General features: G+C 36.9%; 1 protein-coding gene across 1 annotated transcript in view; it reads left to right on the top strand.

Annotated features, from left to right (window-relative positions):
* The window catches only part of LGR5 (leucine rich repeat containing G protein-coupled receptor 5), a 93897-nt gene that overhangs the window by 64832 nt on the left and 15272 nt on the right, over nucleotides 1-13793 (top strand). The window contains exons 5-11 of the mRNA XM_032999957.2: nucleotides 1027-1242; nucleotides 3988-4059; nucleotides 6665-6733; nucleotides 9730-9801; nucleotides 10615-10686; nucleotides 10794-10862; nucleotides 11019-11090. Of these exons, the coding sequence (XP_032855848.2) occupies nucleotides 1027-1242; nucleotides 3988-4059; nucleotides 6665-6733; nucleotides 9730-9801; nucleotides 10615-10686; nucleotides 10794-10862; nucleotides 11019-11090 (642 nt within the window). The remainder of the gene's footprint in view (nucleotides 1-1026; nucleotides 1243-3987; nucleotides 4060-6664; nucleotides 6734-9729; nucleotides 9802-10614; nucleotides 10687-10793; nucleotides 10863-11018; nucleotides 11091-13793) is intronic.

The raw sequence follows: 13793 nt of genomic DNA, 5'->3' as shown, positions 1-13793 counted from the left end.
CATTCACTTAATTACTCCTCTGTACAGACACCTTCAAGAAAAGTTTTAGAGCGTGTCTTTCATGTTCTGAGCAAGGTACAAGTCAGTACCACACATTAAAAGCAGAAAAAGTGTATCTGAGTACAGATCACTATCTGGATGTTTCATGAACTTTCAGAAATCTGAAGGACACTTTTAAATCTTGCCCTGAAAGCATCACAGTGAGAATTAAAAACCGAGAAAAAGCAAAAGCCAAGGAATATATGACATAATATTTTTAGCGCCACATTTGCCAAAGGTTCAGTAGATTTAATCCTTATTTACACGAGTGTGAGAGCAAGATATCACCTGCAGACTCTGAAGAGGTACAATGTGCAGCTGAGCTCCCTCTGTTGGCTCTGCAGCAACTGAAGTGTATTTAATAGCTTCTTTTTCAAAACTAATCCATTGCATTAGCAGCACTAATTTCCATTTTAAAAACATTTTGCTCCACTGCTAAAAAATGTGAACTTCAGTGCTCATTAGAATCATTGGAATAAACAATATTTAAGAAAAGGTAAAATGGGAACAGAAACTCAGAAGTGAGTTTTATTTTTGGCTCTTAGAATGGGTGTCTAGTGTATGGAAACCCAAATCATCTTGCAGCTCAGTGATTTATAGATTCTGAAAGAGAATTTCTGGCTGAGTTTCTTGCACTTTTCTATTTCATACTTTCAAATAACTGGGAAAGGAAACAAATTCATACCCGGTTTGTAGAGAGGCTCTTCTTAAAAATGATCAGTGTATGCTCTCAGTGAGTTGATGGCTCCAAAGGAGAGCTGTCTGCAGAGAGCCAGCTGACAAGGAGACTTGTCAACACAATGTGAGGTCTCAGGGGTGATTCTGCAAGCAAGATGGAAATGTAGAATATCCAGGAAATTAAAAATGGATGTGGCAACCCGTGTCCATCCTTTGGGGTTGTGTTCTTGGTGATAACTTCTGATAGCCATCGTGTAAGTCCACTGTCCTTTTCTCAGAGTCAATTTTCTCTATTTCTTTTTCTCCTAGACGTCTGGATGCCAACCACATCAACTATGTGCCCCCCAACTGCTTCAATGGCTTGGTCTCCCTTAGACACCTGTGGCTAGACGATAATTCTTTGACAGAAATTCCCGTACAAGCTTTTAGAAGTTTACCAGCACTTCAGGCAATGACATTGGCACTGAATAAAATTCATTACATACCAGACTATGCTTTTGGAAACCTCTCTAGTTTGGTAGTTCTGTAAGTTTTAATGATTGCTTTTTAGACACAACCTCAGCTTCTTTGCAGGGCTTTGACCACTTTGTGATAAATTACTTGAAGATGCAATGTTTAATTTAGATGTTGCTTGAGACAACCTTTAATAATTAAATATTTGCCTAGTCCCTCCCCAGCTGGCAAATGATAGGTAAATAGATTTATACATGGGTTATTTAAATGTCTGGTTTGTCTTTCAGTCTTAATATTAACTTGATATCTTGGGGCTATATATCTGCAGTTTCCCTTTTACATTTGTACTAGTCTTAGTGATATATCTTTACCAAGAGGTCAATTTTGTTTGTTGCAGAAAATGTTCTTTTTGAAATGTAAATTAAGTTTTCTGGATTGTAAATATACTACAAACCAAAATTTTAAAAAATTATCTTGGAGAAACAGATGTTTTACATTTTCCTACAGTTAAATTAGCATTTGCTAAATCACTTGTTTTGATCCAGTTTAAAAGTTTCAATCTCCAATAAAGAACTATGTAAGTGAATTTTAAAAATCACCCTATCTGGTCAGCAAAACAAACAGGAAGAGTTTAACTGTATGCCCTCTAAGATTCTAAGGCTGAATGAGGGAAGATTAGAAACAGGAAATGAACTGAAAGCTTTCTGGATGACTTGGAAAAAATGCCATCCAGTACAAAAAGGATGCATTTCCCTTCATAGAAAGTGTATGTCGTTTTGTATTTTGTTATGTTTGCATACCAGTTCAACTAAATGAAATATACGTAGCTCACACCAAAACCTGGAAGGTATACTGTGGAGTGTGGTTTCAGCTTTTTATCTTCTGGGAATGAACCAAGTGGAAAAAATTCTGGACTGCTAGAGAAACTGAGATGGAGAAGTTATTTCAGGATACTTTGGAAAATGTTAGCATTATTAAGGAGAGAATAATATATTCAAGCTTTACAAGCTGTCTAAAACCAGTCTGTAAGACACTTAGCATATTTTAGCATATTCTAGCCCCAGTATAAGCATTGAACCTAGCACACGCCAGGGTTCTTTATTGCAGTTATAATCGTCATCTCTACATAGTGCTTAATATATTCATATAAGCATTTAGGGCACCAAAAATGGAGGGGTAACAGCTGCCTAGTGCTGCAAAATCTTTGCCTTCTGTTTACATTAAGTATCAATCCCATTCAAGTTAAAGAATGGATGGACTTGTTATTTAACTAAGCTTCTAGACTTATCTCAGTAATGCTACAGACAAGAGACTGTCTTGAACATTGTTCTCTAGATCCCTACCAGAAATACAGTGATAAGAGGACAGTTAAGAAATTCTAGAGAAAATTACTTCTTTTCATACCCTGATTGCTTCTGCTCAGTTAGGTTTCCTTAATTTAGATCTTCCTTGCTTATTTCTAATCTTCTGGACTTCATACTGATTAATAATTGAATCATTCCTCATGACCTACAAGATCTGATATTGTTGGCTCATCAAAATCTTTGTGTGTGGTTCTGCTTTCTTTTATTTGCTACTCAATACAGTCTGGCAAATTTTCAACTCAGTGCAAAAATGCATGGTCAGTTGGAGCAGGTTTGAAGCTCTATCACTAAAGTTCTAAACATTATTGGAATTTGGAGATGCACTCTTCATGCTAACTAGAGCATTAATGGTCAGTGTAGTCATTAAAAACAAAAGTTGATTAGATTTCTCCATAGGAAAGGAAAAACCCACAGAACATTTGCATTTTGTCATCAGAATCCCTGCCTTTCATGGACAGGTAGATTCAATTTCTGTAGGTTCTGCAGAACATTCAGAGAGCCTTTGATCTTTAACTATTTTCAGAGCATTGAAGGGAACGTGCTTGACAGGCCCTCATTCACAGCTCTTCTTTTAAAGTGCTACTCATGAAGTTTCCCTCCACAATAGTAGAATGTTAAAAATAAAATAAAAGGAAAAATATGCTAGGAAAAAGTCATCCTTTTTTAAAAAAAACCTGAAGTGGCTCCAAGTTGTATCTACTCACATTAATGAGCTTCACACAGAGTGGGTTATTTCCATGTCAGTCTAAAAGACAGAGAGATAAGCAGCACTCTGTGCCATCATGCAGAGAGGTTGATTGAAATACGTAACAAAATAACACTCAATTGCTAAACTTTTGAGAAAGCGGTTGTTGATTTTTACAGTTTCAAAGGAAGACAAGTTACAGCACTTTTAAGATTGGTTAGTTTACTCAGCTCCTTGAAGCTATGACTTTTTTGTCCAATGGCTTTGTGTCTTCTTTCATTCTGCAAGACTAATGCCAGTTTCCTGACTGCCATATTACCCATCTCCTCACCTGCTCCTGTTCTGTGCCATACCCTCTAACACCCTCTGATTTTACATCTTCCAAAAATACACCTCACACCCCACATGCAGTTTTTAAGACAACATGTTAATTAACCACCACTGAATATGTCTAAAATTGCCTAGTATTCTATATGCAAACCCCAACCTTTAACTCCAGGATATACCCTTTTTAAACAATCTAGGTGGTTTTAAACCAAATCCCTTCTGTGAAACCAAATGGAAGCCTGTCTGGGTGGGGAGATATCAGGAGAAATGGGGGAGGATGGTGAAGGTACCTCCTATACATACTCTTGCAAAAGCATGACTTGCATATAATCAGTGCATGCCTGAAAATAAGTTTCTTTTGACTTAACCATCAAAATGTTTTGCTTAAGTCCACTGTGTGCAGTGTGCTTTCCTGACTGTGTGCTTAATGTTCCTCTGCAGACATCTCCATAACAATAGAATCTACTCCCTGGGAAAGAAATGCTTTGATGGGCTCCACAGCCTAGAGACTTTGTGAGTTGACCTCTTATTTGTTTCCTTTTTTTTAGAGTGTTTTCATTAATATTCTGAAAGAATAAAAATAGCCTAAAAGCCAAATGTGTTTTTTGGCTTGCCTGATCACTACAAGATCTAAGTGATGGTTTACAATGACCTTATGTAGCAAATCCTATTTTTTACTATAAAATTAGTTTGGCTTTTTAATAAGCATTGTCAACCGATAATTTGTTTGAAGGATGGTTGAAAACTGTACTAAGCATTGAGAAAGAAATGGCTATTCATGAACAGTTATGTTTGCCTAGTTTAGTACTATTTATTTGTCTTCTTTAATCAATAAAGTTAATAGCTAGATTGAGAAATTGTCACAATGAAAAGCTTTAACATTAAGAGACTGTCTCACCATAGAGGAGGGTTATAAAATTAGATGTTGGTTTTTTTTTTTTATCCCTGGAAAAAGCAAAAGTGTCAGGTAGCCAAACTATGCAAGTGTTTTACAGGGGGAAAGAGGAATGTTTCGGTTGTATCCAAGGTTTTGTCTTTGAAGAGCTCTGATAAAGTATAGCACTGATAAGGATTGAAATTTCCTCAAGTTTTCACCATAGTTCTGATCAAACCAATTCAAATTTTACTGCATTTTCTACAAAAAAAAATCTACAGAGGAATGCCTAACAGGAACTCAGTGCTGATGGTCAGCAACAAAGTATTTCACTACAGTCTGCTGAATAAAGATGATGTCCTGTAGAGTAGCCCACAGACCCCCAAAATGCTACAGGAACAGTAAAACCTTGCATATCCTTCCCCCTCACACCTGCCACAGTCAGCCGCATCATTTTCAGAGATTTTAGATATTTCATCCAACCAGGACAGAGGCTAAAAGGACTGTTATGAGAAACAAGTAAGACAAAGTTTCAGACATCAATAATGCTAGTCTAAAGGTGACTGTTTGCTTTCTCATCCATAGAACTATGCACAGCCCACTTTCATGTTTCATTAAGAACAGAAAGCAAAAAGTTTTGGGCTTTTTTTTTTTGTCACTAGTTTTGATTACATTGATCCCTTGTCACTGAATTGGAATTTTACAGTTTTGACTTTTAGCTGGCAGTGAGTTGAGAGGAAGTCCCTTAGTGTTGCACCGGAAAGGGGGATGGGAAAGGGAGAAAGAAAATGTAGTTGCTTGTTTTGTTTTTTTAAGTGAGATTCACATGGCACTTGGTCAAAAATGAGGAAAAACAGAACAATGGAATAAGTAATTGCAAACTCAGTCCCAGCCACCTGGCATGAGAGAGATGAAAACATAGAGGACAGTCAGGAACCTGGGAATAAATGTAGGTACAGCCACTTCACTGCAATAAGAGAATGTAGCACTTGACTCAAGCACAGTATTTTCAAACTATACAGATCAGTTTCCAGATAGTTTCAAGACAATCTAAAGAGATCTCGGTGTAAATGATGGACACCAGCTTTGAGATTATTTGTTTTATTCGACACATAGGTCTGGAAATCACATATTACTGGAGGGCAAAACCAAACCATACAAGCCTGTAATCTCTTTTTGTCAATAAGCAGGAGAGAGAGATTTACAAGCAGGAAGGAAAGCCTTGTTGAGTTCAGACAGCAGTTTCCTGCCTGCATTACTTCAGCCTGATACTATTTCAATTTCAGTCTATTGTAAACTGTGATTTGTGTTTTGCTCTTCAAAAAGGCTTTTGCTCAAGTTTTTCAGACTATATTCTTCAGAAAGTGGTACCAGAGAGCAACACAGTAAACTGGCACACCTCAACTTTAGTTTCGGGTGTCTCCTGAATGCTAAAGGATGCACATGTCATGCTGAGGGCAGAAGTAGACTTACAGTCCATTCAGCCTACCAGAGTAAAGTCTTATTACCACTGCGGCATGAGCAGTTCTTAAAGCAGAGGTCACTACCCTAGCTAAACTACTGTTTTTACAATTTGTGTGGTTAGAAACATTCTCCATATGAATATTGACAAATCTTAACATTAACAATACAGTTAATGGAAACACTGAGCTTACTGTATGTTTTCCCACTTGTTTTAGATGGAGAAAAATTTCTCCCGATCATTTTTACCCTCCAAACTCCAGTATCTCTTATTTTTACCTCTTAACCATTGCGAAATATCTCTTCAGAGATTTTTTCATCAGTGAAAAAAAAAGACTGATACAACTGTACAGTGAGTCAGAAGCAAATGAAACCTTAATAGTGAGATGTATTATCCATGTAAAATGTAGCTCACCATACAAAGTTGTTGAATATTTTGTTTGAAAGGTTTTTTTTCCCAGTAATACTTTCAAGTAATTAAAAGGATGAGCAATTTACAAAACAGCAAATCCCTTAGTGGTATCTGAAACCACTTAATGTTTTCTTTATTGCAGAATAGCTAAGATATAACTAAAAATAGGATGCTGGTAAAAAATAGGAATGATAATGTGTGCTAAATAGAGTTTGCTGGAAAACATCCATACACTTTTGAGGATTTCCTGGATTTTGGCTGTATGTATTTATTCAATGCATGGAAGGTGATACTTCATTATAAATGCCAATGATTCTGTGTTATCCATTATGCAGTGCATAACCTGAATAATAAAATCTATTTTCACACAGAGATTTAAATTACAACAGTCTGGACGAGTTCCCCACTGCTATCAGGACACTAACAAACCTAAAAGAACTGTAAGTACAGGGCTCATATTAGGAAGGAGGATGTTTTGTCTAGTGTGTGATTATTCTGTTTAGTGCTGGTGATTTTATCAGTAATCCTTAAAAACTGATATCCTAGGAAAAACTAATAAACATGCCAACATGCATAAAAGACCATTTTCAACATTCAGTTTAGAGCATTCAAGTTCTGACTTTTCTTCTGCATTGTGCAGTGGATTTTTTCTAGGAACTTCATCCTTGGAATACAGTAAATAATAGACACAATTAATTCACTTTGAGTCCCAAGCACAACAGTTGGATTTTGCAAACAATCCAATATATCCCAGTTTTCTAGTCTAAGAAGAAGGTGTGGCATCCTTTTAGTCCATCAGGTTTAAATGTCTTTACCTTCTCCCTTCCCCCCATTAAATTAAAGCAGTTCCTTTTCATTATAAATAGTCCTTTGTAATGCTGTAAATAAAATATTTCTGGATGCACAAACATAGTTTGCATTAAAAAAAAAATCAGCAATTAAAAGAAACCAGTCAAGTTTATTGTAAGAAACAGCTGAATTATTAAAAAAAGACTGAAATTACATTCATATGTCATACACACAATGTCCACATCAAGGTGTATGCTCAGAATTCTTTCCACTTGAATTATTTACCATGTCACTGGTACCATCAGCATATATTTTTGAAAAAAACAGGTATTCATATACTAGTTGGACACAGCTGTACCCCTGCCACATCACAAACTGATCTTAAAGCTGCTTTAAGTAGCCACCTGGGATTTTTTCCAAAGCAGGGACTCCCAGGCAGTGTTGACTCCAGCTCAGCACCTCCAGTGTTGACAGTGTGGCTCTGGAGGAGGGAGTGGGGCTATGAGTTTCTCAGCCCAGCTATTCTCAGCTGCTGTTATGTCATCTGTTGGCTAAAAGAGGGAGTATACAATCCAGTGGCCTCAAAGGTTTGCCCTTTTGCTGAACTCTGGAGTCAGTAGCCAGACATGGGTAGCCCAGGTTTGCAGTAAATGTACCTTGCCTAGTCCAGAAAAGTGCCTGGTGTGCTTGAGATTACTTACTAGCCCTTGTAGGACCTCAACTCTTAAGTATCAAACTTACTGTTTCAGATAAGCTCCTAAGTGCAAGAAATCTTTGGAGTGTAAAATTGCAACTTGATATCCCAAATCCAGCACAGACCATAAGACCATGTGCTTCAGTGCTTTATTTGGGCCCTGAAGTTGATCTTACAAGCACAAGATGTCTCCCATGAGGTTGTTCATGCCCTGCTCTTCTCCCCCAGGTGGGACCCCAGGCCCACAGAGGTTCATCTCATTGCAGGGCCACCTTATTAAGGGTGTTTATGGGTGGGACCTCATTTCTCTCTCAGAACCTGTGCCTGGGCTGAAAACATAGACTGTGGCTTTTTGTCTACAGCTAGGAAGTATCCAAGGCAGCCAGTCAGAGCTGGAAATCTGCTGGCAAGTGGCCAGTGAGTCAGGGCCATATCTGTTTGATGGTACAGGGACACCATTGTCCCAGATGCTCTGCACTTCAAGATCTCAGCTGTAGGAGTACTTATCTCTCCAAAGTAAGTGGGTATAGGTGTTACCCAAAGTTAATGCATACATCATGTTTTCCAGACTGGATTTTGAAGATGCCTATAGAAGTATTTTTCCCAGTGTGGCCTTAATATACTCTTTTTACCCAGGGGTGCAGACAGATTTTACTGCTCTCTTGCTCAGTATGTGAACTGACATGCTATAAAGTGCCTTCAGTTCAGACAGGGTGTATCACTTGGGTACAGTGCCCCAGGGCACAGCCTGCAGCCATGAGCACGGGCTCTTCTGTGCATAAATGTACTGGAGTCTGCTCTTGGCTGATGATGGGGCTGCTCCCTCACTCTGACGTAAGTCAGAATGGTGATTAAGTCAGAATGAGGGGCCACATACTGCCCTGCAAAGTAGTCATGCCATTTCCTTAGCTTTTCTGCCATGCAAGGAATCCCATTCAACACAGCCACAAAACCAGTCTGTTTACTGGTTCTAGATTAAATGGGATCTTCATATTGCTCAACGCCTGCATCTGCATGGATGCAGTTTTTATGGCATGCAAAAGAACTGGGGATTTAGAGCCTTGCTCTGTAGCTCATCAGCAGTAGCACGATGCCTAAACAAGTAAAACCTATAATGTGGGACCTGTTCAAGTAATGGCCAAGTGTACTTGCATCAGTGAACAATTTGAGGCTTACTAAATGCATAAATTTAACCCGGGCTGCCTTTTTCATACCCGACTGAACTAATGGGAGTTTCCCACACAAATCATTATTGTTCTTTTGAAATCTTAGTTGTTTCTTTTGTTTTTCACAATGGAGAATTACTCATATGAATAAAATCCAGTAATTAATGATGAGACAAAGATTTGGCCCTCTATCCAGCAGGCACAACTACATTGGATAGTTTGTTCATGTCCATATTTAAAATATTTTAACAAAAAAGTGGTTGTGCAAGTCTCAACATATTACAATATAATTTATAAAATCATTTACTTGATAAACGTGTACAATCCATTATTACCCCAGCAAAATAAATAGTTGCAGTTTAACAAGTACAGGGGGAAATATATATACCACTTTATTGTTATTTATTTAATTATTAATATTTAACTATTAATGTTATTAGTTTTTATGTGTGTGTATATTTACATTATATCTATATACATACACACATAGATTCATAGATACATGACATACAGCTACAAAGCAGTTTCCTACTGAGGGCATCTGAATTTTAAAATGTTATTTTGCAGTATTTGTTCATTTAGAAAAGTGCAGAATTCCAGCTATTTCATTGGGTTTGTTTTCTTTTGCTTTTTTCAGTTCTGTCTTATTCCAGAAAACAAGGACATACCTTTACATTCAGACACTTTTCTTATTAGAAACAAAAAAAAAAAATTGCTGTTCATTGTGGATACAGATTGTGCCTTCATTGTTTTTTTCTTACTGTGTAAACCATTTTTCCTTTCGTAGGGGATTTCACAGCAATAACATCAAGTCAATACCTGAGCGTGCATTTGTGGGTAATCCATCACTTATTACAATGTAAGTGATAAGAGTCTTTTCAATGACTCTTCTTATTAGAGAGGATGGAACTAAGTATCGTATTTGTGGCTAATTGTCAAATAGCTCTTCTCATGAGCGTACTGTGTAGCACATTATACAAACAAACAAGCTCATATCTTTCCATCTGGATGGAAAGAATGGCAGTTTGCATGCCCTGTTTAAGGGGAGCAAGTGGTGGTCTCTGCCCTTTGACCTTTTATTTGAACTATTTCTTCTAAGTCTCTTAGCATTACTGGCAATGTTGAAGCTAGCAAAAATTACTCCTGATGGATTCCAGTCTGAGTTCCCATTGTCTTACATTAGAATGCTTTTATTGGGAAAACCTCAAAATAATAAATTGTAAAATAAATATAAGAAAAATAGTGACTCATTTTGAGTAATATTATTCTATGAGCAAAAGCAGCATAACTTCAGAATAGGAAGAGAACCTTTTTTCTGAGTAGGTGAAGTGCTGACTTCTTCACCTGCTGACATTACATTTGTCTCAGGTCCTAAAAATGTTCTTCATATTTGGACTTCTATCTTTGCAAACCTGGGAGGAAGAGGGAATATCTTGTTGACTGGCTTCTGGCTTTAAAACTAAGAAAACAATGACTACCTGAATATTCAGAATGTGAAATGTGGTTTATGGATGTAAGAAAACCCCAGAGATGCACTTCTGATTGTAACAGAGTGCACAGTCTGTGGTTCATCATGGAGAGTTTGCTCATTTGCTTGTAGTACAATCATGTAATATATTGAGAAACTTCTAAAATATTTTTCATAAAATGTCTTTTTATCCACTTTTTGCAGACATTTTTATGATAACCCTATCCAGCTTGTTGGAAAATCTGCTTTTCAACACTTACCAGAACTCAGAACTCTGTATGTGTTTAATTTTTTATTTTAATTGTCTTTATATATTGCAGTATTAGAGTTGTCCCACAATTCCCTCACCTCACTTGTATTAAAATTATGTTTTTCAATTCTAGGACTTTAAATGGTGCTTCACAGATAACAGAGTTTCCTGATCTGACAGGGACTACAAGTCTGGAGAGTCTGTAAGTGCTAAAGAAGCACTTTTGCTTTGTTTTATTTTTTTGAATACTGACTTATTTTGAAGAATGTCCGAAAAAAATGTATTTGTTTTGCAATCTTTAAAAAGACATCTTTTTCTCTCTCTGTTTTTTTTTTTTTTTAATAAATACTTTCAACAGGACACTCACAGGAGCACAGATCACCTCTCTTCCCAAATCAGCTTGTGACCAGTTACCTAATCTCCAAGTGCTGTACGTTTCAGTAAGATTAATCACGTTACATTAATGCAAGAGATTAATGGACAAATGAAATCATTATGATTTCAGAATTACCCAGTTGCTGATATTTCTGTGTATCACGTTACTTCTTAGGAAATCAGCTCAGGGAGCGGGCCCCCATGTTACTCAAAAAGTTCACAACCTGCTTATTAGTCAGGATTTCCCATACATTGCTGAAAAAGATAATTACTTCACATGTTTTTAGGAAAGGGTAAAACGGTTCTTGATTTTGTTTAAAAAACAACAGAACTACCTTATTTTCATTCTTTCTGTCTCTACTGCAGTAGTCATGTCTTTTTCCTGATAGAAGCAGATAATTTAGTGAGGTGAAAGGAAAATATAACTAAGGAGTGCAGTTTTGAGTCCTTGTTATGCTCCTCATCCAACAAGACGTAAGTAGCTGACTGAAATTTTAATAGACTATTCCTTGGCATGGTTGGGGCATAGTTTTTATACTAAATATCCAGTATTATTTTAGCTTGGAAATTTCCTTGAAATTTGCTTAATCACTAACGAAAGTAATCGTGTCCTCTTCTTTGAGAATGAGCCAACAGCACTTTCCTCTATATATGACATCACTAGGAATGTATTTGATATTAGTTCTCTGGCCTACATTGAAATAGCACTAATTATAACATATTCTTTGAATACCGGTGTGGATGTCATGGAGATATCCAGAAAAAATTTTTAGTTGATGGACTCAATATAATCATTTCCAGAATGACAAAAGACAGAAACTGTGTCTGTTGCCAGAAGAAAGTCTGCACACAGACTTAGGTTTAAATACGTCCTCTATTATTAAAAACCAATAAATAATCTCAAAATGGAAGGCAAATAAATACTATAGTAATTAATAACTTGTACAGTTCATAGTAAAGTAGGACTGGAAATTCACTTTTTTTTTGTGCGTGTATCATCCTGTATTATTAGAGCTGATATTTAAAAAGGTGGGGAACCAATTTAACAGCAATTTCATGTACTCGGAGTTGCTCCTTCCCTGTTCCCATCAGATTGGAACAAGCCCGCCAAGCCCACATTTAGGTTTGCACATTAGTTTTGCCTGTGACATGAAGTATAACGGTGTGCTGAACCCCACAAGTTTGCTTGGAGACTGTGATCTTGAAGGGGCTTCCTGGCTCAGATACATGCACAAACACTACAAGTGCAAACACTGCTTTGAAAGACAATTTGTGTATCCTACCTAGCTACCAATAGTTCCAAATGTGGATTAATGTACACAGAAGCTCCCTGGGTGTCTGCACACCTGCAGGAAAGGTGTGTGTGAGTTGTAGCAGTCCTCGAGAGACTACTCTCAGCACAGTTGGGTATGCACCTCAACGCGGGAACCAAAATCACCTGCCCTCTGCTGCTGCCACAAGCCTCATGTACTAACAAAGTGGGAAAAAATCCTTAAAAAAACACCAAGTCATTTATTTCCTGGAGCTCTAACAGAAACTGAAGGAAGAAGGGTTTCAGTTTTGGGCTGGGTTTTTCTCTGTGTGTGAAGAGGGAGTGTCAGTATATACAAAATTCAGGTTGATAACATACTTTTAAGAATACCTAATTCATAAATCTCTGCATGACAGAATAGCCACAGTCTGCCAGGCATACCAAATGTCTTTTACCGTGGCTTAAAAGCCTCCAGTTCACTTGAGTTCTCCTCTGTCATGTCTGATTTGGACCCCAGAGTACTTGTGAAAAATACAAAACCAGAGGCCGTATCTTCCCTGCTGTAACAAAAAATACACGTATATTGACGGTAGCCTTTGTGCATAGTAAAAAGCAAAGTAGAATACCTTAAAAACACACACAGTCATTACTTGCACCACTTCCATAAAGCAAATATAGAATAATCTAAACACCCCCGTTAGCATAGTAACAGTGCAAATAAAAGGAAGTAAATAGGTGGAGATGAACCAGTTTTAAGGAATTTGAAGCAGGAGTGAAAAGAGATTACTCTTTTACATTATAATATTGGATAACTGTGGAAAAGGATATTTTTCCTAATTATAGGCATAAACTTTTTTTTTCTATATTCTTTTTACTAGTAAATTTCCCATTCAGCTTTCCCTGAGCAACATGTATATATAGGATGAGACTGTTTGGTGGTGTGGACGGGTGTTTCGTTTCTTTTTTTTTTTTTTTTTTTTTTCCCCTCCAATTTCTGCAAATTGCCTGAGCTTGGTTTTGATTAGTTATATTATACTATAAATCAGTCCAGATGTTTCAGTTATTCTGTAATTTGTTGAGTTTTGGCTCAAGCCTTTTTAAGGTTTTTTTCTCCCCATGTAGTGATTGATTTCAAAGTTAGTTCCAATATTTTTTTTAACCATTTCCCTCAGTTATAAGATACAACAGTCTAAGGATCAGAGGCAACAGTGCGTAATTAAAAGCATAGAATGGAAAGCTGATTGCAGTCCATTGTGATTATTACCAGAAAAATACAGGATCTTCCCTAAAAAAATATGAGTATATATATTTAGTAGATTATTTTAAATGGTTTAAATATTTGTCAGAATTTAAATGTGATGAAGTCTGTGATGTAAATCCAATATCCCCTATGAGCAGATGGCCAATATTATTACTATAAAACACTCAGCAGAAGTCTACACTTCAGGCAGGAAATCTTGAGACAATGCAAGAAATTTGCAAACGTAGGATATGGCGTTAATACAT

The sequence above is a fragment of the Tyto alba genome, unplaced genomic scaffold, assembly GCF_018691265.1.
Source record: "Tyto alba isolate M040663 unplaced genomic scaffold, T.alba_DEE_v4.0 Super-Scaffold_2, whole genome shotgun sequence".
In the NCBI taxonomy this organism is placed as follows: Eukaryota; Metazoa; Chordata; class Aves; order Strigiformes; family Tytonidae; genus Tyto; species Tyto alba.
The sequence above is the reverse complement of the archived record's forward strand: the minus strand, read 5'-3'. Positions and strand labels throughout refer to the sequence as shown.